The sequence below is a fragment of the Hemitrygon akajei genome, chromosome 2 (assembly GCF_048418815.1).
Source record: "Hemitrygon akajei chromosome 2, sHemAka1.3, whole genome shotgun sequence".
NCBI lineage: Eukaryota > Metazoa > Chordata > Chondrichthyes > Myliobatiformes > Dasyatidae > Hemitrygon > Hemitrygon akajei.
Window position 1 is genome coordinate 67745495 of NC_133125.1, and position 26792 is coordinate 67772286.

Consider the following 26792-nt stretch of genomic DNA (forward strand, 5'->3'; position numbering starts at 1 on the left):
GGTGAAGCAAGTTTGCTCAGTGTGAATGAATTGTCTTGATATCAATGTGAAACTGTTTGATGAAATTCCAAGTCTCGGTCTCACTGGAGTTGAGTTGGCCCTGTCATTGGTTTGGCATTTTGTGTAAAACTGTAACTGCTTTGCTTTGACACCAGTTGCTTCATAATTAAGCAACATTAGGAGAGAATTCAGAGCTTTCAGGTCTGATTCCTGAACCAACAGACTCTTGCCCTTTGCCATAAGGCAGTTATCTAATTTGCATTTGTGGTCATGTTACTAGCATTATTAATGCACAAAGTGAAAGCATGTACAGCAGTGCACTAATATTCTAATGTTGAACAGTGCACATCTGATGGTTTTAAACCACATCCGGGGCAAGACATTTTCAGTCGATCTGTTTATTGGAAAACCAAGCTGTTAAATTTAATGGGTGTTGGCTGAGATTCTAACAATACAATTTTTAATGACAGTTATTATCCTTTATGCTAGCACTAGTTTTTATTTGAATTCAGTATGTACCTGCATGCTGGTGACATCTGTAGAATGATCATTCCACACTTTTGACACATTTTTCTAATCAACAAATGGGAGCCCAAGTAGTTATTGAATTAACATATTTTAATACGGGGCACTGGCTGCTACTAAGATATTTATATCACTGAAAATGTAACTTTAAGTAAACCAGTGATCTACACCTCAGCATGCTTCAGATGATTATGGTTTCAATACAGAATACTAAGTGTGTTGCACCATCATTCTGCGTAACTATGTTGCAAATTCTCAACCTTTGTGGATAAATGTGGTCACCATACAAAAGTGCTCAGTGAAGTATCTGACTATGTAATTGGGAAACAAAAAAAAATATTTGTTCAGTTACAAATCTATTATAAAATATAGTCCAAATGTAATGAGAGAAAATCGCAATGAAGAAACATAGAAGCTTCACCATATAGTCTGGTCAACTGGAAGTTTACTGATTTTCTAGAGCCTGAAAATGAATTTTGTGTTGAAATTACTTGGTGTCTCAATATTTGAGGTGGATTGTGTTTGCAAAGATTCGTTCAAAATAGAATGTCAAATGAGTGATTGCCAGCTCCTGGTTAATATTTCCTGCAGCATTGTTCCAGGTGAAAAGTAATAGTTTATTCTGAAGAGTTTTTATCTTTTCCTGTGTTTCAATTGTTTCTGAAAAGTGTGGTAATTGCTGCCATTTCATTACATGTTAATTTCCATTTTTCTACTATGCCTTCACTGGACCAGATTGTTTTTGAACCATTGTGGCAAGTATTTTCTTTCTGGTTAGTATTGGTGGGTATTCTCATTTAGTTGCTAGCATGCTATGTTTTTGTTATTTAGTCAGATTTTTCTGCCTTTCTATAAAATTGCTGAAATTATTGTTCAGAATTAGCTCATTCAATCCGTGCTCCAACTTGTGTCTTCCTAATCATTTCCTGGGCTGTCAATTGGTTCAGGACCAGGTGTGATCTGCTTCCCATAATCTTCAAGGTATTAATTGGGGAGGGCAGTGTTGTGCAGTAATTTTTTGCAGATAACTATATTAATTTCTTCAGCCAATTTATACAAAGCAGAAGGAGGGAATGCATCAGGTTTATACCTTTATTAGTTTTAGGAAGGGTCTAGTATATTTTCCTACATTCAGTTCAGATTATATCCTTTAAAGAATGCTGCTTTTAAATGTAAATAATGACAACTTGTATATGTATTAATGCATATTTTCTTTGATAAGATAACCTACTTTTAAAAATACTAAGAGAACATTGTTTCTATTTTTAAACATGCCTAACTCTTTCCCCCACTCTGAAATCTGATATTTGACAGATCTTGGATATATTTGAAACTTCCTCAATCTGGGCATTTGCTCTGATGACCAAGTTCAGTGAATACTGCAAATAGTATGTGCATGTTATTAATATTTGTGGCAGTAGATGTGTGTTTGTACATGCATGTGTATAGCCTTTAACTTGTGCCATCAGTGGTTCTTGTAGCTTTTCTGTATTGTTTTGCCGTTGCCCTTGGAGTGTTCTTTCTGTTGTTTGGTGTTCGGGCTAAAAGTTAAAAAATGTTCAGGTGACTTCAGTTGCATTTCAAGAATGGTTTAAAGATAAAGACTACGCCATGATGTATTTTTTCACTCGTAAAGTTGCTTGAAAGCATAGATGCTGCAGTATAGAATCAGTGATGTAGTTATAAACATTAAAATGTATGGGATTGCTCAAAGCTATTTCAGACAGTTTAGTGAGATTCAAAGGTTTGTGAGACTGATAGATTTTAAATTTCCCATACTTCCCATGATTCTGATCAAAACTATTGAAAAGTCCATATATTTTACAAATTAAGTGAATTATATAGTGAATAACGATATTGTAAAAACTGAGTAAGATAGTTAATTATTTCAGCAACCTCTGTTTGGTTAACTATAGTGATAGCAGCAGTTGGAGTTTTCAAGTCCATGGCACACTGTTCAGAATGAGCTAACTGTTTCATTTTATGTTTCAACAGGTGAGAAGCCTTTTAAATGTGATCAGTGCAACTATGTAGCATCAAACCAGCACGAGGTGACACGACATGCTAGGCAAGTTCACAATGGACCCAAACCATTAACGTGTCCTCACTGTGAATACAGAACAGCTGACCGCAGCAACTTCAAAAAGCATGTCGAGTTGCATGTGAACCCACGCCAGTTTCTGTGTCCTGTTTGCAAATATGCAGCTTCCAAGAAATGTAACTTGCAGTATCACATTAAGTCCAAGCATCCACATTGCAGTGACATTACTATGGATGTGTCAAAGGTGAAATTGCGTACCAAGCGACTTGAACTGGATGCTCCTCTTGCTAAGATGGGCAAGAAAATGCCAGACAAATTGCACCTGAAAAGATCTGAGAATCTGGATAAGAAGACCACTAGTAAGGCAGAGAAAACTACAGCAGTAGCAAAGGAGTACTGTTTGGACACCAGCTCAAAGGTGAAGACCCGAAATCATAAAGTTTTCAGTCACAAGCACCTATCAAGAAAAAGAGATAGTGATACAGAGAAAGCAAGGAAAATCAAGGGAACCAAGCGGAGGAGAAGCTTAACAGTAGAGGGATCTTTGCAACAGGAACCTGTAAATGAAGCACCTAGTGAAGCAAAAAGGAGAAAAATAGGGAAAGCTAAAGAATTGAATGAATTTGAAGCAAGGAGAAGTAGAATCAAATTAGACAAGACCTCACACAGGAAAAATCTTAAATCCAAACGAGTTAAGAAGAAAAACAAAAAATATATAAAAACTGGTGAGCATTCTACTAGTCGTGGTTCAGATAAATGTAAGAAATCTGATCAGCCTGAGCAACAATTAATTGTGTCTAAAAAGAAAAAAGATTCTTCCAGAAATTCTTCATGCAGTAATCCTTCTGTTGAAGGTAATCACAAAAAAGAATCTCAGAATATGGAACCACTTGGGGACAAAGCAATGAATAAAACTCCAGTTTGTATTGTTACTGAACAAAATGAAAATGCTTTGAATGTGCATTCTGCAGAAAATGCCAGCAAAATTGTTCAGAAAATTGCAAGAAAGTCCCAAACTACTTTTGACCACTTAACTCATCCTAAATTGGAGGAACCAATGTTGACTGAGACATTGACAGTGGAGGAAACTCCCATAGCTTCCACAGAAAATGGTGGGGCATTAATTTGTAGTTCTGGACAAGTGGAATGTGCTGCGCACACATCTAAGACCTGCAGTTATTTGAATAACTCAGAGCCAAAAGGAATGAATGCAGAAAATAACTTGATTTCTGATGCTGATCAAGAAAAGGATGCTCAAGTGATCAACATTGAGCTTGCTTTTGAAATTTGCAATTCAAACAATTCAAATGATGACCAAGATGGCATGGCATACCAGGCTGAGGGCCACAATGGCATAGATGATCAGATGAAAGTTGAAGATAAAACAAATAAGCTTATATTAGACATCCAGGATGATCAGAACAGGTTGCAGGATGATGTGAGCAAGGCTGCAGATGCATTGGATGACCAAAATAATCATCAGGATTGTACACACAAAATCCAGAGTGGTCAGCAAAACCAAGACCAGCTCCAGGATGATGGTGATGAGGATGTGAAAAACAAGCAAGAACAGAACAAGAAACAGAAGAAGGATGTGATGATGGAAATAGATGAAGATGAAGGCATTCATAGCCATGAAGGAAGTGAAACCAGTGAAGATTCAGAAGGGAGTGATGACTCTGGTCTGAATGGAGCAAAGCCTACTCCTGATGATACAATTAACAAAAGGATACCAGAAGATGTGAATGATGTTCCAGGAAATTTTGTTTGCATATTCTGTGATCGTATATTTGGCGTGAAAGGAGAGTTTACTAAGCACCTTAATCGCCACCTAGTAAATGTATACTATCTTGAGGAAGCAGCAAAAAACCAGGGATAAAACCAGTCCTAAGATTTGGCAAGTTTGCTGTAGAATATTAATCATAGTTATTACAAAATGCTTAAATCACTCTGAGGTGATTTAGATTTGTTTTTTTTTAACTTCTCTGGATTTTTCATTGCTAACTGCATGTAGTTTCTGCTTTTTTTTCCAAGTTTCTTGCTCATAATTCAAAGATAGTAGAAACACATTCATCTTCAATAGCTAAATTTGTTAATTGTGCTTTGTACCTGTTAATCAACCACTGATTTTGATTTTTCATTGCACTATTCGTACTCATTGTATCATTTAATCTAGTTCTGTTGTGTCCCTTTGTAAATACTTGGTAACACTGGACATCAAGATTTATTTTTCTGCTTTTACATGATCTGGGTTTTAAGCTGACCTACAATACTTGCTGTAGCTGTTTATAGTTCTAAAACTCAAGGTAGTGGTTTACTGAAGAAATCAGACTGTTGAGTGTTTGATTTGGGTGCTTCTCTGGTAATGCTAAAAGAATGCCTTTTTGCCGAGCATTCTTGCATTTCAAAGGCATTTGATGCATTTGTGTGCAATTTGGATTTAAACCTTGATGCACAATGCATGGAATTGGTCTGTTTCATAAATATGCAGTTTAGGCACTGTTTCATTAAAATTAGCTACTGTCTTTATAAATAATTTACTTAAATTGACAGCACAGTATTTTCTGATTATATGTTAAAACTATCCTCCATTTTATTCAAATCACAGGAGAGAGCACTTTGCAAGATGATACCAGATCTCATGTAACCAATGCCATAATACTTATTTAGGTTTCTGTAGAAAACAGTTCTTGGTAGCTTCACAAAAAAAAATCCAATATGGTGCTTAAACAGCTTATAAAATTGCACGAAATAAGTAATCAACTATGCAATATAATTAGTGTTAGTATATTGGTAGAAATGTTTTTCTGTATCATGTATTTATATTTGTGTGTTTAACCAACAGTTTGGGACTTGACCATTAACCAAGCCACTAACTGATTGAGAGTGCTGCCTGGTAAATGCGAAGTATCTCCTATTTGTATTTGACAGTAATGTGGTTTTCAAAAGGTGTCAAGCATCCCAAATAAGTAGAGGTGTAAAAATCCCTGTCTTGTTTCCTTTTCAGTTAGAGTAGTCACTTGGATACAGTCTTGCTGCATTCTGTGCAGAATTTCCTGTGAGCATCTGTAAATTGGTTTATAAATGGATCTGATTTGATCCCAATTTGAGTAATTTGTTTCTAAGTAGTGCACCTCTATAATGGTGAGAACTCGTTGCAGTCTTGGATCTGCACTAAAATGCTGCCTTCCAGACACAGAAAGAGCATTGCATGAACTTATAATTATTAGAATGCAACGCTGTAAGATTTGATCACCTCTGATAGACCTAGATAGTGTGTTGGTATGGCCAAAGAATATAAAGAACTGTGATTTCCATTTGTGCTTTCTTTTCTCCCAAATTAATATGTTGTGTTCAGTATGTTTGAAGTAGCCACTTTGAAGAATATAAAAAAATAATTTAAATACTGAATAGCATTTTTTGCTTTGACAATCACGTTGGAAAAGTCATGTATATCTGTGATCAAATTAAAACCTATTTATATGGATTTTTAACTGCAATCTGCTTGTTTTATGGTTTGCAGTACTTTTACACAAACTTTGCAGTCATCATGTTAAATTGTAGTATACAATTACAGTTAAAAATCTGTAATAATAGAGCTTGAATAATGAATGCTGTAAGAGGTCTGGAAATGTGAAAAATGCTTGGACTCTTTAGATCTAGAATATTTAAGTGCATGGCTTAGTGTACTCCTCTTGATGTTAAAATGCTTAATGGTTATTCCAGTTTCCCAACAATAACTGCAATAAGTAGTTAGTACACATTAAATAGCAAAGCATTTTTAATTTGATTTTAAAAAGCTCAGACTTTGCTGAGTGGCAGAGGATTTGTGTCCTGCTTCTTCAGATCTTGCCTGTCTCCTGAAAGAACCTGGATTAGTTAGCTTGTGAGTTCTGATTTACTTTCTCCTACTTTGAACGTTCTTCTCTGCACAATAATCGCACAGCAGGTGGAAGAAAGAATTCAGTCCTAAACCAGGCTGCTTCTCCAGGGTTTGGCATGCACTCTGGTATTCAGACCATCAACTAAGAAGGTGCAGTCCTTTTACAACATGAGTATAGGTACTTTGGTTTGTCTGTGTGCAGCAAATACTGGAAAATCATTTGGGGTGAGGCGTTACAGCTTGGGGCATTAAGAGTTCGGCTTTCAATTCCTGTGCTGACTATTCTACCCATGTCCACGTGTGTTTCCTCCGGGTGCTCCAGTTTCCTCCCTCAGTCCAAAGATGTACCAGTTAGTAGGTTAATTGGTCATTGTAAACTGTCCTGTACAGTACTTACACTAGTGTTAAATTGGTGGGTTGCTATGCAGCGCAGCTCGTTGGGCTGGAAGGGCCTGTTTGACACTGTATTTCTAAATAAATATAACCCCCCCCCCCCCCCCCAATTCCAAGTAACATCCTGACGAATTTCTTCTAGACCCTTTTGCTACCATATCCTACCTCTAGTGTGGCAACTAGAATTGTGCACAACATTCCAAGTGAGACTTGACCCCAAAGATTTGTACAGCTACAACATCATATCCCAACTGTTATACCCATTGCCTCGGTCTATGAATTCAAGCATGGAAAATGCCTTCTTTGCATTTGGGTTCTGTACTGCAATAGCACACTGACTTCCAGAAGTTTACAAGAAGGGAAGCTCCAATAAGAATTCTGATTCCTCAAATACTTACCCTCATTGCGAACTGTAACAAAAGTATTGATTGAAATGGAATATTTTGTACACCTAACCTTAGTGCACTTTTGGTTCGATCTTTTATAATCTGTAAATTAAGAACTTTAACAACAAGGCAAGTCAATATTTTGACCTGTTTTAACATTTTGGCTAGTAGACTTTACAGTTTCTATTGTTTGGGAGGCATTGGGGTAATATTATTTAGTGAAAATTGAAGAAATGCAATTATGTAAGATACTAAAAGGAATAATTAACAACAATGTGAGCCATTAATCACTTCATAATGTTATTATTCATTCTTTTAGATATAAATTGTTCTTCCCTCTTGGGAAAACTTCAGGATAAAACCGGAAAGTGGTTTTTATTGAAGGTAGTCTGTTAAAGCAGATTAATTAGGTATCATAATGTCTTGAACAGTTTTGATTCATTATGTATCTGCTTTAAAATGACCTGTAGCAAGTTTGTAAGTAGCTGGAAATGAGTTGAAATATGCTGCGGAGCTATCTGAAAGGTTGGCCATCTAATGGAAGTAGGCAGGAACACTACAAAGGAACAGTCAGTAACACTTGGCTTTGAACAATTTATTTAGATAACTGCCAAATGGCAGGTATGCAAATACTGTAGCATTTTTACAAAGCTCTAAGGGACCTCTCACAGCATGACTAACACTTCGCCTGTTCCATAAAAAGCACTTCCTTTGGTGCTGGTTTAAAGTGAAAATCTTAAGTAATTCAGAGTTGCTTTACACCATTATCTGTGCAATACTATTGTTTTCTTTCCTGATGATACCAAAGTTTTTTTAAAAAGCCTACTGTACTTTGTTTTCAGATAAATAAATTGATTTTTGATTTCAAGCATAAACGTTTATCAAAGAAAATGACTGACATTGTGTTGGACACGAAACTTTCATTATTTTAGTACAAGGGCTATGTGTATAAAGGTTATTTTCACAAAAAAAATTTGCCTTTTTGTTAACTAAAATTTAAAAACTAATCTCTGTAACTTTCTAAAAAGCATAGTATTTAGCAAAAGTTTTGCTGCATTAAAGTTTTGTAAACTGAATTGTGTCTGCTCTTTTATTTAGATTACTATAATTTTCATGCAATATTTTTTCTTAGACTGGTACAGTATCTGACAAAAACCTTTGTTCATCTAGGTTGAAGACTTTTGCATTACAATCCTTCCAGCCCGAAGAGAATGTTGAAGAGTTAGCAGTAGGGAAGGTCAGTGGCACAGTTAATAGAGCTGCTGTCTCATTACTCCAGCAGCCCAAGATCAATCCAGGCCTCCAGTGACATTTGCACATTCTACCAGCCAGTTTCTGCCATGTATTCTGGTTTCCTTCCATGTCCAAAAAATGTGTAGGTTAGCAGGTTAAATAGCCACTGGCATAGAATCAGTTAGCTGAAGGGCTGTATTTCTTCTTTCCATACTACACTGACTGATTTCCACTATTCCAGGTTAAGTAACGGATTTTTCTTTGCAAAGGAATTTAAACTTGAAGTGTTTATTAGTTTTTTAAGAGTAATTGTTAACGTAGTGTTTATGAGTGAAAGTGAGCTCACTTTCATAAAACTAAGTTTTCTAACAAAGGAAAAACTACTAATTCAAATTATACTGATTACATTCCACAAACCATTGAATCATTAAAACACCAGTCATTTTGTGCTACTGCTGATTTATTTCTGAATTTTGTTTCAAAGCAGAAATCTTTAATGGCCTCATAATATTTAATTTGTCTTCAGTGAAATGCAGTATTTGTACAGTGGGAATAGTAATAGCCCCTTTGTGCACATAAATAGAAGAGACGATAACCATAGAACAACCTTAATTATCTGCATTTGTGCTAGAATATATCTCCATGCAAATGTGGGAGTGCCAAGAATGTAATTGGAAATTATTTCCTGATGCCCCAGCATTGGACTCCTCATGAAGCCAATGGCAGTCTGCGAACCTCTGCAAATTGTTTTAGTAGTTTTGCAGAGGAAAACTGTCAATTGAACCATCACTAGATTAGAACTAGTACTAACCCAGCAAATCAAATTTAACTCAGCATTTAGTATCATTAACCCCTCAAAGTTAGTAAGCATCAAGATCTTGGCCTCAATACCCTCTGTGTGCAAATGGATCCTCAATTTCTTCACTTACAGACACCTGTCAGTTCAGATTAGCAACAACATCTCCTCCACAATCTCATCAGGGGGCTTTAGCCCCCTGCTCTACTCACTTTGTACTTATGACTGTGAGCTAAGTACAGCTCCAATGCCATATTTACATTTGTTGGCAACACCACTGTTGTTGGCCAAATCAAAGGTGGGGACAAGTTGGCATATAGAAGGGAAATTGAAAATCTGGCTGAGTAGTACCACAACAACTTCTCACTCAATGTCAGCAAAACCAAGGAGCTGAATGAGTTCAGAAAGAGGAAACCAGGGGTCCATGAGCTGGTCCTCATCATGGGATCAGAGGTGGAGAGAGTAAAGAACTTTAACTTCCTTGGTGTTATCATTTCAAAGATGTCTGGTGGAGGAGTATTTTGACGGGTTGCATCACGGTCTGGTATGGAAACACTGATGCCCTTGAATGAAAAATCATACAATAAGTAGTGGATACAGCCCAGTCCATCACAGGTACAGTTCTCTCCATCGCAGGGTGCATCTGCACAGAGCATTGTTGCAGGAAAGCAGCATCCATCATCAAGGACCTCTGCCACCCTGGTCATGCTCCTTTCTCACTGCTGCCATCAGGAAGAAGGTTCAGGAGCTGTTATTACTTCTCAACCATCAGGATCTTGAATCAGAGGGTCATAACTTCACTGAACTTCTCCCGCCCCATCACTGAACTTTTCCCATGACATACGGAATCACTTTCAAGGACTCTTCATCTCATGTTCTTGATAATTTATTGCTTATTATTTTCCTTTTGTATTTGCACACTTTGATGCCTTTTGCACATTGTTTATTTGTCCTGTTGGGTGTGGCCTTCCATTCATTCTATTATGTTTCTTGGATTTACAGAGTATGCCCACAAGAAAACATATCTCAGGGTTGGATATGATGACATATGTACAGTACTTTGATAAAAATTTACTTTGAACTTTGAGCATATCTTTGAATATTGTACAGTGGCTTTGCGGGAAAAGGTTAAAGAGGTTTTCTAAAAATTTAAGTACATATTAATTTTTTTTTGAAATGTTCAGTCTCTTTGGTACAGAGATAGTACCTTAGGAGTGAAACATTTCTTTGTGTTTTTTTACTTAACATACAATATTCAGTGTTTAACAATTTAATCTCTACTTTTGAAAGACTGATTGCAGATTGGGTTAACTGCTTTATACTTGACATTGAGGTTTCAACTGTTTATGATCATTCCCATTACATGGTCTCTATCATTGCCTCCAACAATATTTTAATGTAGTTGAACAAACACCACCTTGCCTTTTGGTTGGCTGCGTAGCAGCTACTAGGTTAAACACTGAAATTAACCACCTCGGCTCATAACCAGTGCCCTTTTTTAATGGACATAGCTGTTCATAGAGAAACTCCTGCTCTCTTTATTACATTTACCACCACTTGCGTCCAGGCACTTAACCTTTCCTGCTACTATTGATCATTCATTCCCTAGTCTTGTATTTGATAGAAAGCTGAACATTGCTAACTTTTCCAGATCAGCCACTGACCTGTCTAAAATTATTACATGATTTTCGTTGTGATTTTCAGCATCTATGGTATTTTGTTTTGATTTTACAGCTAGCTTCTGTAAAGCTAACTGTAAAATCCCTTACCCTGATGCAGAGTCTTTGAGCTGGAATCTATGCAGGACCTGATGAAGGATCTCAGCCCAAAGTGTCATCTGTTCATTTCTCTCTGTAGATTTTAACTGACCTGCTGAGTTCCCCCACTGTGTTGCTTAAGATTTTCAGCATCTGCAGAATCTTGTCTCTGACCTGAAAAGATGGTTCTTTTTATCTTCCCAAAAATTCAGCTGAACCTGTTTTTCCAGCACCGGAGTTGGACTGAAAATATGTGCAAGCTGTTTCTTTCCTCATTCTAGGAACGTGGATGTCATTATCAAGCTTAAGCATTTATTTATTCTCTCCAGTTTCTCTGAAGAGTAATTAATAGATAATCATATGTGACTCCAGTACGTACTGCATTTCGCTGTGGTTAAGGGCAGAGGTTTCCCTTTCGCAAGCACGTTATTTTGACTATCTGTTAATTATCCTTGTTGAAGTGCTGATGCGACACTCTCCCAAACTGCTACAGTCTGGTGAAGCTAATGCTGTTGGGTAGGATATTCCAGGATTTAGAATCAGCGATAGTGCAGAAATGCCTTTTGATTTAGAAAAGAACTTGCACATGGTGGTAGTCCCATATGTCTGCAATAATGAAGGAAGGGAATCAGGTTATGTGTTTGTAAGGTGCCGCTTAAGTAATTCTGGCAAATAACTAGTTATTTTGTACAATGTCATGGTGCAATTGTAGAGGAAGGAATGAATGAATGTTTAGCATGGTGGGTGGGCTACAATCAAACTGCCACCTTCTACATTGTTGCTGATGTTCTTTTTGAAGTTGGTATTTTCAAGTTAAATGGGCATGTTCCATCACAGTCCCACTTGTACCTTAGTTGGTGCAAAACTTAGTTGCTTGCTGCAGGAAACCCTCATGACCACAAATTTTATGCGGCAAATCTAGATAAATCTATGATGGGGAGGGGTTGGGGAGGAGCTTTGTGAGTTAATACTATTGAATGTCAGGATAGGTTGTTAGGCTTGCTCATTGTGAGTACTTAGAGGTATTGCCTGGAACTGATGTAGCATTTATAGTTGACCATGTCTGAACGTCTAGGCTTTGCTGCAGGTTGGTACAGATTGTTTCAATTGTCAAGTTGCTGCAAATGTAATTGAACATTTACCTTATTGCAAAGATCAAAAATTGAGGTGAGGTATTTGTTAGTACTCCTCTGGGGACAAAAGTGACTTGCTTCCATTCCACTTCTGTGGTTTTTGAGGTGCTTAAGAATCTGTGGGATCTACAGACTCTGCCATAGGAATGTTATAGGAGGTGGTATATGTCTTTCATCATATTCACAATGCTTTTGTGTTGATACTGCTGCTGCTTGTATTTTACTTGGAATAATCAGATAGTTTATCTTTGGATTTGGGATTTGTGAAGTAGCTTTTCACCCATTGGGAGAAGTCAGTGAGCAAGCTCCTTGTGATGATTTTCCTTCTGGCAGATGGGAGATCCAACTAGACTTGTTACTTTGAAGCCAGACAACTATATCTAGACACGTTACTATTCCAGCTGAGGAGGTTGTTATGAATTTGAGTCAGAATGTTCACTCTTATCAAATTTTAGAACCATCTGTTTCAGCTGCTCTGTTGTCTTCCATTACCAGCCTCTTGTTGGTCTGCAGTTAAGAGAGATGGACAGGATGGTGTTGTGGAAGGGCGTGAGGACAACTGAGTTGGTAAGTTCTTTGCCATACTTCTTTCAGTGAGTGCTGTTGCTCTCAGTCCTTGCTTTGGTCTCAGCGGGATGGGGGCACTTCTCTTGATAATTCTAACAGCCAATCTGATGGTGAGATGTAAAAATTGCATTTCCTCAAATTTTCTATCTCAGCATGTTATGTTTAAATACTTTGGTGTTAGGCTACATATTTAAACCAAGGTTGCAAATAACTTGTATGAAGCAGAAACCACAAAAAATAAAATTACAACAAGTAAATATATTTCTAAAGATGATGCTGAAGTAAAATATTCAAGTTCAAAGTAAAGTTTATTATCAGAGTATATACATACCACCACATACAACCTAGAGATTCTTGTTATATGGGCGTAGCAACTATAAATTGTAAGCAAACTGTGCAAATGCAGACATAAAAATAAATAGCAATAAATAAGTGTGAAATAACTATAGCAGAGTGTAGTTATCCCCTTTTGTTCAAGAGCCTGATGGTTGAGGGGTAGTAATTGTTCTTGAACCTGGTGGTGCAAGTCCTGAGGCTCCTGTACTTTCTACCTGAGGGTAGCAGTGAGAAAAGAGCATGGGCTGGGTGGTGAGGATCTTTGATGAATGCTGTTTTCTATGGCAACATTTCATTTAGACGTGCTCAATGATTGGGAGGTTTTACCCGCGGTGTACTGGCCAAATCCACTATCTTCTGTAGGATTTTCCACTCAAAGACATTGTTGTTCCCATACCAGGCCATAATGCAGCCAGTCAGCACACTTTCCACTATACATCTATAGAAGTTTGCCAAGGTTTTCAATGACATGCCAAATCTCCTTACACGCCTGAGAAAGTAGAGGCGCTATTGTGCTTTTTTGCAATTATATTTGTATGATGGGTCCAGAACAGGTCTGCTGAGATCGTGATGCTCAGGAATTTAAAGTTACTGACCCTCTCCACCTCTGATCCTTTGATGATTCTTCGGTTGTCCATCGAAATCCGATTATGACGTCCACTCCTTTAACGGTGAGATTTTTGATGACTGTACAATCCTATCCTGGACCCACAAGCTCTATTGTTGGTGGGACATGTATATGTGGTAGTGGTGGCAACCATGGCTGCATTTCTCCTGGTTCTCTTCAGCTGTCTTCTGGTTGTTCTTTCCATCTCCAGAATACGAACCCCATCCCTACACAGCTGTCGCCCAGTGTTACGGTCAGCAGCAACATCCTCCAGGTCCTCAGGTCTGATCTCGCACTTCCTCAAAGCATTTTTCACCTGATCCTCATAGCGCTTCTTCGGCCCTCCAGCTGAGCATCGACCATGATGTAGCTGGCCGTATAACACTCTGCGGGGTAGCCGACATGGGGGCATCCTTATCACGTGCCCCAGCCACTGCAACTGACGCTGAGTGATCATGGCTCAATACTTCTGCAGTTGGTCTTTACAAATATTTCAGTGTGAGGCACCCGCTCACGCCAGGTAATTCCCAGGATGCGCTGAAGGCAGCTTCTGTGGAAGCGCTCCAAGGACTTGATGTGACGGCTGTAGGTTACCCAAGCTTCACAGCCATAAAGGACGATGGTGACACTGACCGCTTGGTATACAGCGACCTTTGTGGAGGGACGAAGGCTCCTGTTCTGAAAGACTCTATGTCGATGTCTCCCAAAGGCAGTTGATGCCTGTTTAATGCGGCTCTGTATGTCGTCGTCAATGCCGCTGTCCTCAGAGAGAATGCTCCCCAGATATTTGAAAGATGGCACTACTGACAGCTTTTCGTCACCAACGGTGAAGGCAGGTAGGGTGGGTGGGACACTGGTACTCCATTGGCAAGCCATTTCCGTCTTGGTGGTATTGACAGTCAGCCCCATCCTGCTGTACGCTCTCACCGCCACAGCAAGGACAATCTGAAGATCCTCCGGAGTATGGGCCACAAGAGCACAGTCATCTGCATACTGCAGCTCCAGGACCCGTTCTCTATGGAGTTTGGTGTTTGCGTGGAGCCTCCTGATGTTAAAGAGGTTGCCAGCTAATCTGACGTCCACTGCCACACTGCTGCTGTCTTTAATCTCGTTGTGGAGAAGCTTGGTAACACACAGGAGGAAGATGTTAAAAAGCACTGGTGCTAGCACACACCCCTGTGCATACAACGAAGGGCTCGGACTCTTGTCCTCCTATGGTCATCCGAGCAGTCATCCCATCGTGGAACTGGCGGAAGATGTTAACAAATTTATTGGGACAGCCAAACCTGAGGAGGACATCCCATAAGAGCTCTCTTTGCACAGTGTCGAATGCTTTGGAGAGGTTGACAAAGGCCATAAATAGGTTCTGATGTTCACTGGCTCATGGATCTCCTGGTTTCCCTCTCCTGAAGTTTAGTAGCAGCTCCTTGGTCTTATTGACATTGAGTGAGCAGTTGTTATTACACCACTCAGCCAAGTTTTCAATCTCCCTCCTGTATGCTGATTCATCATCCCCTTTTATACAGCCCACAACATTAAACCCATCATCATTAAACTTATCCAGATATCATATGATATATCACATATAAACACCTGAATTCTCCCAAAGTATTTTTAAAACATTTTCCTGAAGAGAAGACAGGATCTCAATTTAAATAGCCAAAACCCAGTGAATGTGATGATAGATCACCGCTGTCTTGGAGGGAAAGATCACTACACATTAAAGCTGCAGCAGTTTGGGAAGTTCACAACTACAGATGTGCTGGGCTGTCTGCACCACTCTCTGCAGAACCCTGTGATTAAGGGAGGTGCAATTCCCATACCAGGCAGTGATGCAGCCAGTCAGGATGTTCTCAATTCTGCCCCTGTAGAAAGTTCTTAGGATCTGGGGGCCCATCTTCCTCAACCATCTAGGGTGAAAGAGGACCACATAAGGTTCTCAGTGATGTGGATGTTGAGGAACTTAAAGCAGTTTACTCTCTCAACCCCAGATCCATTGATGCCAATAGGGGTTAGCCTGTCTCCATTCCTCTGTAGTCCACAACCAGTTCCTTTGATTTTTAGAGCAGCTTGTTATTGAGCCAACTGGGGGATCAGCTTTTCTGAATTGGGTATTATGTAATGAACTGGAGGTGATTGGGGAGCTTCAAGTAAAAGAACCTTAGAATGCAGTGATCACAATATGACTGAGTTCAACTTGAAATTTGATAGGGAGAAAGTAAAGTCTGACATAGCAGTATTTCAGTGGAGTAAAGGAAATTAAAGTGGTGTGATAGAGGAGTTGGCCAAAGTAAATTGGAAAGAGATGCTGGCAGAGATGACAGCAGAGCAGCAATGGTGTGAGTTTCTGGGAGAAAATGAGGAAGGTGCAGGACAGATGTATTCCATAAATGAAGAAATACTCAATTGACAAAATAGTACAACCGTAGCTGACGGGGAAGTCAAAGCTAATGGAAAAACAAAAGAGAGGGCATACAACACAGCAAAAATTAGTGGGAAGACAGAGGATTGGGAAACTTTTAAAACCCTGCAGACAGCAATTAAAAGAATCATTAGGAAGGAAAAGATGAAATATGAAAGCAAGATAGCAAACAATATCAAAATGGATAGTAAAAGCTTTTTCAAGTATGTAAAAAAAAAAGAGATGAGAGTGGATATAGAACTGCTAGAAACTGAGGCCAGATAAATAATGAGGGACAAGGAGATGGCAGGTGAACTAAATGAGTATTTTGTGTCAGTAGCAGTGTGCCAGATGTTGAAGGGTGTGAGGGAAGAGAAATGAGTGCAGTTACTATTACAAGGGAGAAGGTGCTCACAAAGCTGAAAGACCTAAGGGGACATAATCACCCGACTAGATGAACTCCACTTAGGGTTCTGAAAGAGGTAGTGGTAGTGATTGTGGAGGTATTAGTAATGATCTTTCAATGATCTCTGGCATGGTGTCAGAGGGCTGGAAAATTAAAAACAACACAGAAAAAAAAAACTACACCAGACTACAGACCTACCCAGGACTGCATAAAGTGCACAAAACAGTGCAGGCAGGCATTACAATAAATAATAAGACAATAGGCACAGTAGAGGGCGGTAAGTTGGTGTCAGTCCAGGCTCTGGGTATTGAGGGTTGATAGCTTGGGGGAAGAAATTGTTACATAGTCTGGTTGTGAGAGCCCGAATGCTTCAGTGCCTTTTCCCAGATGGCAGGTGGGAGAAGAGTTTGTATGAAGGGTGCATGGGGTCCTTCATAATGCTGTTTGCTTTGCGGATGCAGCTTGTAGTGTAAATGTCTGTAATGGCGCTGAAATGTCTGAAGGTAGAGACGCTGCTGAGCTTTCTTTGCTATGGAGCTGGTGTTGAGGGACCAGTTGAGATTCTCTGCCAGGTTAACACCAAGAAATTTGGTGCTTTTAACAATCTCTACCGAGGAGCTGTTGATGTTCAGCGGGGAGTGGTCGCTCCGTGCCCTCCTGAAGTCAACAACCATCTCATTTGTTTTGTTCACATTCAGAGACAGGTTGTTGGCTCTACACCAGTCCGTTAGCCGCTGCACCTCCTCTCTGTAAGCTGGCTCGTCGTTCTTGCTGATGAGACCCACCACGGTTGTGTCATCGGTGAACTTGATGATGTGGTTCAAGCTGTGTGTTGCAGCAGTCGTTGGTCAGTAGAGTGAACGGCAGTGGACTGAGCACACAGCCCTGGGGGGCTCCAGTGCTCAGTGTGATGGTGTTGGAGATGCTGCTCCCGATCTGGATCCCGATCAGGAAGTCTAGGATCCAGTTGCAGAGGGAGGTGTTCAGGCCCAGTAGGCTCAGCTTTCCAATCATTTTCTGAGGGATGATTGTGTTGAATGCTGAACTGAAGTCTATGAACAACATTCGAACGTATGTGTCTTTTTTGTCCAGGTGGGTTAGGGCCAGGTGGAGGGTGGTGGCAATGGTGTCGTCTGTTGAATGGTTGGGACGGTACACAAACTGCAGGGTGTCCAGTGAGGGGGGCAGCAGGGTCTTGATGTGCCTCATGACGAGCCTCTCAAAACTCTTCATGATGATGGATGTGAGTGCAATGGGACGGTAGTCATTGAGGCAGGACACTGAAGACTTCTTCGACACGGGGATGATGGTGGCGGCCTTGAAGCACGTTGGAACAGTGGCGCTGCTCAGGGAGATGTTGGAGATGTCAGTGAGAACATCTGCTAGCTGGTCTGCACATCCTCTAAGCACTCTACCAAGATTATTGTCTGGTCCAGCAGCCTTTCGTGGGTTGACTCTGCACAGGGTTCTTCTCACATCAGCCATGGTGAGACACAGCACCTGGTCATTTGTAGGAGGGGTGGACCTCCTCACCGCCACGTCATTTTCTGCCTCAAAACGAGCATGGAAGTTATTCAGCGCATCTGGGAGGGAGCACAGTCAGGTGATGCTGTCCTGTAGTTGACGTCCTGAATGCTCTTCCACGTGTGCTGCATGTCACCGCTGTCCTGGAAGTGGCTGTGGATTCACTGGGCGTGTGCACACTTTGCCTCTCTGATGGCCCGGAACAGTTTGGCCCTTGCCGTTGTTAGGGCTGAAAGCTAGTACAAAGTTGTTTCCTTAAGGAAAAATCTTGTCTGATGAACCTGTTGAAATCCTTTGAGGAATTACCTGTAGGATAGATAAAGGGGATGTAGTGGATGTTGTCTATTTGGACTTGCAGAAGGCCTTTGACAAGGTGTCACACGTGAGGCTGCTTAACAAGTTAAGAACCCATAGTATTACAGGAAAGGTACTGGAATGGGTAGAGCATTGGCTGATTGGTAGGAGGCAAATACTGGGGAGAAAAAGGATCCTTTTCTGGTTGGCTGCCAGTGACTAGTGGTGTTCTGCAGTGGTTGGTGTTGAGACCACTTCTTTTTATGCTGTATATCAATGATTTAGATGATGGAATAAATGGTTTTGTTGCCAAGTTTGCAGAGGGGCAGGTAATGTTAAAGAAACAGGTAGGCTGCAGAGAGACTTAGACAGATTAGAAGAATGGGCAAGAAAGTGACAAATGAAATACAATGTTGGAAAATGCTTGGATATGCACTTTGGTAGCAGAAATAAATATGCAGACTATTTTCTAAATGGGGAGAAAATCCAAAAATCTGAGATGCAAAGGGACTTGGGAGTCCTTGTGCAGAATACCCTAAAGGTTAACTTGCAGGTTGAGTCAGTGGTGAGGACGGCAAATGCAATGTTAGCATTCATTTCAAATCTAGAATACAAGAGCAGGGATGTGTTGCTGAGGCTTTATAAGGCACTGGTGAGGCCTCACCTTGAATATTATGAACAGTTTTGGGCTCCTCATCCTAAAAAAGATGTGCTGGCATTGGAGAGGGTCCAGTGGAGGTTCATAAGGATGATTCTGGGAATGAAAAGGTTATCATACGAGGAACGTTTGATAGCTGGGTCTGTACTTACTTGAATTTTGAAAGATGAGGGTGGATTCCAGGTGCTTGGGTATATTTACGGCAGAGCTTGATAGGTTCGTGATTGGACATGGCATCAAAGGTTACAGTGAGAAGGCTGGAGAGTGGGGCTGAGGAGGGGAAAAAAGGATCAGCCATGATTGAATGGTAGAGCAGACTCAAATGGGCCTAATTCTACACCTATCTGTTATGGAAAGTAGAATTAAAATGGGTGGACATTAGGAAATCCCATCTGTTGTGGCAGACAGAGCGAAGTTGCTAAATTAATTGTTCCCCTCATCTATGTTAGGCCTTCTGGATGTAAAGGCGGCTGCACTGAGAGCACCAGATCAGTAGACCAGCAATGGTGTATATTTGTTGCCGCATCATCACTAAAGGCAAGTATGTACATCTACTGTCTATATAAGATCAAAACTATGAGCGATGTTCCCAGTATAGTCTTATCATTGTTCTGTTGTAGACAAAGTGAGTCTTCTTATACTCCATTTCCATGTAACAAAAACATGTTACTCGTGCTTAATCACTGGAGACCACCAACCTCTGTACTTGCACACTCTCGAAGTGGCTTGTCTCATACTAGTTAAATTTAATTAAACTTGCAAATCATATTAATCACTAAATAGGTACTTTGCATCGGTACTTACTGAGAATGATTTGAAGGACAGTGAAAACAGAGTTGGGCATGCTAATGTGCTGGGATATTTTGAGATTATTTTGGAGATAATGCTGGGTCTTCTAAAAGCATTAAGATGGATAAATTGCAGGGCCTGGTGGCATATAGTATATCCCAGAATACTGAACGAAGCAAGTAAGGAGGTTGCTGGACTTTGACAAAGATCTTTGTGTTTTACTAGCAACAGGCGAGGACTTGGAGGATTGGAGAGTAGCAAATGTTGTTCAAGGGAAATAAAGATAACCCAGGTAATTATAAATCAGAGTCTCATGTTAGTTAGGGAAATTATTTAAGGTGTGTTATGACCTCGGCCCCCTCCTTTGTGAGAATCGCAAGAGCCCTAGTCGAGGGGGGGTCAACTGACCCAAGAGAGAGAGAGACGTGCGGAAGACCACGTTCTCCCGAGAAGCAGAATAAAGGCGATATTGACTATTGTCTCATGAAGACCACGTGAAAAGCCCTCGGGCAAAGTGGGCTGGTTGAGAGAGAGATCGCATCACCTGCAACCTGATTGACACCTGCGATCCCGTGAAGAAGTATAAAGGAGGGTCTGAGGGGGGGGGCAAGTGTTTATCCTTTCTCAACCATCTCTCTCTCTCCACAACGTGAAACCCCAGCGGTTCCCAAAAGGGAAAAGCCTGCAAACTTCTGAGTGACTCTTTATATTTCAATTGGACTCAGTATTAACCCCTAAACAACTATAGAGCTTATTTCTGATTGATTATTATTACACCGGTGTTTTAGATTGAGTTTTGACGATGTATTGATCTGAATGTTTTGTATTAACCATACGTTTGTGCCCCTTTTTGAATAAAACGTTTGAAAATAGTAGCATCCGACTCAGCTGATCCCGCTATCTTTGCTGGTAAGTTACCTGGTTACGCGGTTACGTAACAGGTGATACTTCAAGACAGAATTTATGTGCATTTAGAAATGCACAGGCTGCTTAGGTACAGTCAGCATAGCCTTGTGTGGAGCAGTTCATGAGGTACAAACTTGATTAAGCACCTTTGTTGCCTCAAAAACAGCTCAACGAAGGTAAGACAGGAGGTATTATCTACGTTGATTTTAGGAAGGCATTTGATAAAGTCTCTACTGGTAAATTGATCCAGAAGATAAAAGCGAATTGGCTAGATGGCTGTTATTCTGGCTGGAGGTACATGATGTATTCTACAAGTATCTGTGCTGGAACTTCCGTTTTATTTATATATTACATACAGACACAGTATATATATCTAATACATGAGATTTGGATGAAAATGTTGATAAGTGCATTAGCAAGTTTGTGATGAAACTGAACAATGTAAAGGAGTATTAATGTTGCATTTTGGGATTAATGTTGCATTTAAGGAGGAAGTTAAAGTTAATAGTATTCAATGGCATTGAAAGTGGCTTGCAGGTACATGAGGTAGTAAAAGTGTGTGGCATGCATGCATTGGTATGTGTGTGTGGGGGGAATGTTAGCTATAAGTAAGTCGTGGGCAGCCATAGAAAACTTTAGCCAGGCCACACTTCAAGCATTGTGTGCATTTCTGCTAATCCCATCATTGGAAGGATATGAAGACTGTAAAAAGATTGCAGAAGAGGTTTACCAGGATGCTGCCTGGATTAGAGGGTATGAGAAGGTGGCAAGTTTGGACAAACTTGGGTTGCTCTCTTAGAGTGTCAGAGGCCGAAAGGAGATCTAATAGTCTTTTTTTTTGCAATTGAGAGCATCGATAGGGTGGATGATCAAAATCTTTTCCTTAAGATAGTTATAGAACATGGTTTTAAGTAAGTTTAAAGGTGACATGAGTGGTAAGTTGTTTTATGCAGTGAATGGTGGGTGTCTGGAATGAGTGTAGTAGTGGAAGTTGCATTTTAATAGTTTCCAAGGATTTTAAGTAGACTAATGATATGAAGGGAATGACAGTAATTAGAATCAGGTTTATTATCACTGACATACTTTGATTTTGTTGTTATTGGCAGCAGTACGGTGCAAAATATATATAAACTGTTACAGTAAGAAATACAAAAAGAAAATAAGTAGTGCAAACAGAGAGCAAAGCAGAGGTAGTGTTCATGGACCATTCCTAAACGTTGTGTCTTCAGGCTCCTGTACCATCTCCCTGAAGGTAGAAATGAAACGAAGGCATGTCCCACACATTGAAAGTCCTTACCGATGAAAATTGCCCAAGATGGAGCTGGCTGAGTTTACAAAACACTGCAGCCTTTTCTGATCCTGTGCATTGTCACCTCTACATCTGACAGTGATGCAACTGGTCAGAATGCTCTTCATGGTACATCTATAGAAATTTACTTGTCTTTAGTGATGTACCAAATCTCCTAAAACTAATAATGAAATTTAGCCGCTGGCTCATCTTCTTTTAATTGCAATACTATGTTGTGTTCAGGACAGATCTTCAAATCTTGACACTCAGGAACTTGAAGCTGCTCGTTCTTTCCCCTACTGTTCACTTAATAATTAATTATATGTGTTCTCCTGTCTTCCCATTCCTGAAGTCCACAATCAATTCCTTGGTCTTGATGATGGCAAGTTCAAGACTGTTGCTGGAACATCATTCGACCAGCCAATCTATATCATTCCTGCCCACTAATGGACAATAGGTCCCTTCTATGTAGTCTTGAAAAAGTATTCAGCCCCACAACCATTTTCACATTTTACTGTCTCATTTTCTAAATTTTAAATATATTAAAGTAGGATTTTAAGCTCATCTATAAATATTGGGCATCATGTCAAATCAATAGAGAAATTCCAAAACCTACCAACAATTTACTAAAAATTAAAAACCAAAATTGCGAGGCTGAAAAAGTATTCATCCCCTTTGTAATTAACCTTATCAACTCACCCAATTTGTTGATGTAGAAAATTTGAGGATCACCTGTTTTCAATAAATTCCTAAGGATAAATACCCTCTCTCTGTAATGTCCAACAGTATGGAAGATTTTCAAAAGACCAAACCAAAATGAAGACAAAAGAGCACTCAAGGCAAGTCAGGAAATGATAATAGAGAAGCACAGATCTGGGGAAGGGTACAAAGCCATCTCAAAGGTACTGGACATACCACGGAGCTTAGTACAGTACATTGTGAAAAAGTGGGGAAAATAATGAAACCACAGCCACACTGCCTAGGTCAGGCCGTCCCTCTAAGCTTAGCCACCGGATGAAATTGGCACTTATGAGGGCTACTGTGATGCCAACAAGTAAGCTGCAGAAGTCGGAGGTCACAAGTGCAGATGAAGTTTGTGGCTTTACAATCCAAGGCCTTGTACAAAAAGGGTATTTATGGAAGAGTGGCAAGGCGGAAGCACAGGCTTAAACAAAAAGCATGTCCTTTCCCATAAAAACTTTGCAAAGCATCACGTGGAAGATACTGCAAATATGTGGATGAAGGTCTTGTGGTTGGGTCAAACTAAAGAACTTTTTGGTCTGCTACGCAGTATTAGCTTTGTGCCACAAGTTAGATACAGTGAATATCACACTGTACATAAATGAAGTGGCAATGGTGCATGAAAGTCATCTTCTGCAGGACTGTGAATAGTGCAAATGAACTACTGGAGTAGCTAAATATAGTTAAAGGGCAAAATGCATGAGGATGTTCCTACAGTCCAAGAAGTCTAATGGATATCAGATTGCAATCAGCTCTGGAGGATTGAACTATAGCACAATTAATGGTTGGTGCCTCTACATTTAAATCCCTATAGAACACTGCTCTGTCCCATTCATCAGTTTTGTTTAACAGATTGCTGTGATTTTGTACATTCATTTATTCTCAATTCTGTCAAAAGTACAGCACTCCAACATTATCAGTACAGATATTGCTGATAACCTAACCAGCTTCCTTTCAAAATTACAAAAAAAATGAAGCCTGCACATTCAGAGTTTCAACGAACAGTTCTGTAAGTCATTTTTATAAGTATGCCACAGTCACATTCCTCTAGTGGGCTGCAAAGTTTTGAACAAATGGCAATGGCTTTTTAAGTTTATAAGCTGGGGTTTTTCTTATTCGTTCTCCTTTAACCCCAACAATAAATGGAAGGAGAGGTGGCTTCTCAACCATTAAGCCAATTCCAGCAGGAGTATATGCTCGAAGGTGAATCTTATCCTTTGGATGTGCAGTCACTGCAACCCAGCCTTAAAAAAGAGCAAACATGAAATTAGACATTTATGTTACAGCCATAGAGCAACACAATATAGATGCATGAGTCTGTACTGAACAGGTGCTCACCCAGCTTGTCCCAATTTCCTGTGTTCAGTCCATATCCAATTTCATCCCTCCAATCTACAGCAAATTTACCAAAATTCTTTGTATGCAAAGAGTTTTAAAAATACATTATTCCACCTATAAGCATTTGACACTCCAGTAAATAACCCCCAACATCCAGCCATTTCAGTTCATCTGTTTACACTTGAAATACAGCAGGAAGTGATAAAGCCATCAATTTGAATTTCCCCCTTCCTTCAATCTAACATTTTCCTCATCTGTGCATAGGCTTAGACATCAATAGATGCTCTGGGAATACAAGGATAATTTACACAGGACTACTAATTTCTCATCCCAAACAAAAATAATACCTTTTCTCCTTGGAGTGACGGAGGATGAGAAGTGACCTGATAGAGGTGTATAAGCTGATGAGAGGCATTGATCGTGTTAATAGAGGCTTTTTCCCAGGGCTGAAATGGTTGTCACAAGAGGACACAGGTTTAAGGTGTTGGGGAGTAGGTACAGAGGAGATATCAGGGGTAAGCTTTTTACTTAGAGAGTGGTGAGTGCGTGGAATGGGCTGCCAGCAACAGTGGTGGAGGCAGATATGATAGGGTCTTTTAAGAGACTCCTGAATAGGTACATGGAGCTTAGAAATTACTAGGCTTACCCATAGCCCACCATTTTTCTAAGGTAGGGACATGTTCCGCACAATTTTGTGGGCTGAAGGGCCTGTATCGTGCTGTAGGTTTTCTATGTTTTTATTATAAATGTCATAGTACTTGGGTTCTGCCAACGTTTTCACAAAACCAGTATCAAAATACTGAAGATGATGAAAAATCAGAAATAAACAGAATGCAGGAGATGCTCAGTAGACTAGGTGTCTTACATTAATAGGCATAAGTTCTACAATGATCATAGTATACAAAGCTGACACTGAACATAAATCACTATTCTGCACCAATGTAAGGGTTTCCACCACAATACTATTTAATAAAATCTACATTTTATCTACCCTTGAATATCCAAGATTTATTATTAAACAATATCATGCTCTCAAAGTATCAAGAACTGTCACTTCAAATAAGCCAGACTTTGACAAGAACACCTGTGATTTCTATATAAATAACTGCATATATAGCAGACAGCTCAAATACTCGTACTGCTGCTTCTGTAGTTCCAAATGCAGAGACTGCATCGTTGTTGATGGTTCATCTGGTGTACACAATGTTTAGCATAAGTTCTTTTCTTGATAAGGAGAAAAGTAGCACACACAAACCAGATGTTAAAATTAAAACTACATGATCAAGAGGTAGGGTCTTCCCTTTTAATAGCAATGAAAGCAAAGCAAACCCAAGAATAACACCAGGAAAATATGAATTTAATTCCTAAATTCAGAAGAACATGGGTGTGTGATTTAAAATAGCAGAATATATTTATAATCAAGCTATGCTATTCACAGTAGCTAGCACCTTCTAATTGTATTGATTTAGAAGAATCTTTAATCTGGAATCCTGAAACCATCGTTGGGGCAGCAATGTATTTGCTGTAGTAGACAGAATGACAATGGGAGTCTGGCTCACTGGCAGGGGAACTGCCTAGTAACTCAAGCGACGATATTGTCTTATTATAGTACAGTACTGGGTATTTCTTGTAATTATTTAATCCATAGTAGATTAATTTATAGGCAACACAATTTATTTGCAGTAATAACAACTTTAACGTGATTGGTTTGTCTCCCACAGATGCATATTCACCTAGTTCACAAAGAAAACAGTTATATTGAAAGATCTTTATCAATGGAAGTACAATTTTTGATTTTTTTCCTTTTAGCTATGTCATGAGTGCTCCAGTCTGATATTTATTGTATGGATATCAGAAAGTATATCTGATCATGCAACAATGCAATAGTAACCTGTACGGATGTGTTATTTTAAACATGTCAAAATGCAATTAAAGGACAGCACCTGCTGAAGAAAATTTAATGTCAGCAACAGCCTCAAGGGTTCCAATTCCATCCAATTCAATATCCTGGGATACCAGAGGGGGGAAATTTTTCATTCTTTCCTCACCACCAATAGGAACCTAGTGGAAATGTAGACAAAGCAGGTAAGTTTAGAAGCAATTCAATATACAGGGTTGATAACCAGCATCTTTCCCCAGCTCTGAAATCATCCTTTTGCCAACTGAATACCATAGTACCCCAATTTTTAATCATCCATTTATATCTACTGAATTAAGTTAAATGCAGCTTTAGAGATTGGGTTGACAAACAAATAATCCTTCAGTCTCCACAACCACTTTCATCTTAGACCATTTCCACATTTAAATCATGATCTTAGAACAAAGCATAATTTTGTATTTTCATTTTGTAGAGATCAAGTTTTCAAAATGGGTCATGGGATGGGGTGTGGGGTATAAGGGTCCGTGTGGGCCATGACACTTGTTTAATGTTTATAAGTTAGACCGGAAATTTACACGTTCCATTTAAGAATGAAGCCACTTTACTATGGAGGCAGTATATAGCTGTGGAATCAGAGCTGCGCAAAGAATCAAAGCCAATGAGGAAAAGGAGAAAGTTGGTGGGTGGAGTGAGGAGAGAAGGGAATTAAGAATAGTAGTGTAGTTTACCCTGAAAACTAAATGTAACCAAAACACAACAAATCCCAAACGAGGGTGAACCCTTGCAAGGTGACAGGCCCCGATGGAGTATCCCAAACGAGGGTGAACCCTTGCAAGGTGACAGGCCCCGATGGAGTATCTGGTATGTCTCTGAAAACTTGTGCCAATCAACAAGCAGGGGTATTCAAAGGC

At 39.7% G+C, this 26792-nt stretch overlaps 2 protein-coding genes across 3 annotated transcripts in view; one reads left to right on the plus strand and one right to left on the minus strand.

Annotated features, from left to right (window-relative positions):
• Positions 1-8304, plus strand: part of rest (RE1-silencing transcription factor) — a 58375-nt gene extending 50071 nt beyond the window's left edge. For both annotated transcript variants that reach the window (XM_073024468.1, XM_073024477.1), the window contains exon 4: positions 2521-8304. In XM_073024468.1, coding sequence (XP_072880569.1) covers positions 2521-4445 — 1925 coding nt within the window. In that variant the 3' untranslated portion in view covers positions 4446-8304. The remainder of the gene's footprint in view (positions 1-2520) is intronic.
• A 13375-nt stretch (positions 8305-21679) lies between these two features.
• Positions 21680-26792, minus strand: part of noa1 (nitric oxide associated 1) — a 42176-nt gene continuing 37063 nt past the window's right edge. The window contains exons 6-7 of the mRNA XM_073024491.1: positions 25946-26063; positions 21680-23908 (exon numbers count right to left, since the gene is read on the minus strand). Of these exons, the coding sequence (XP_072880592.1) occupies positions 23712-23908; positions 25946-26063 (315 nt within the window). The 3' untranslated portion in view covers positions 21680-23711. The remainder of the gene's footprint in view (positions 23909-25945; positions 26064-26792) is intronic.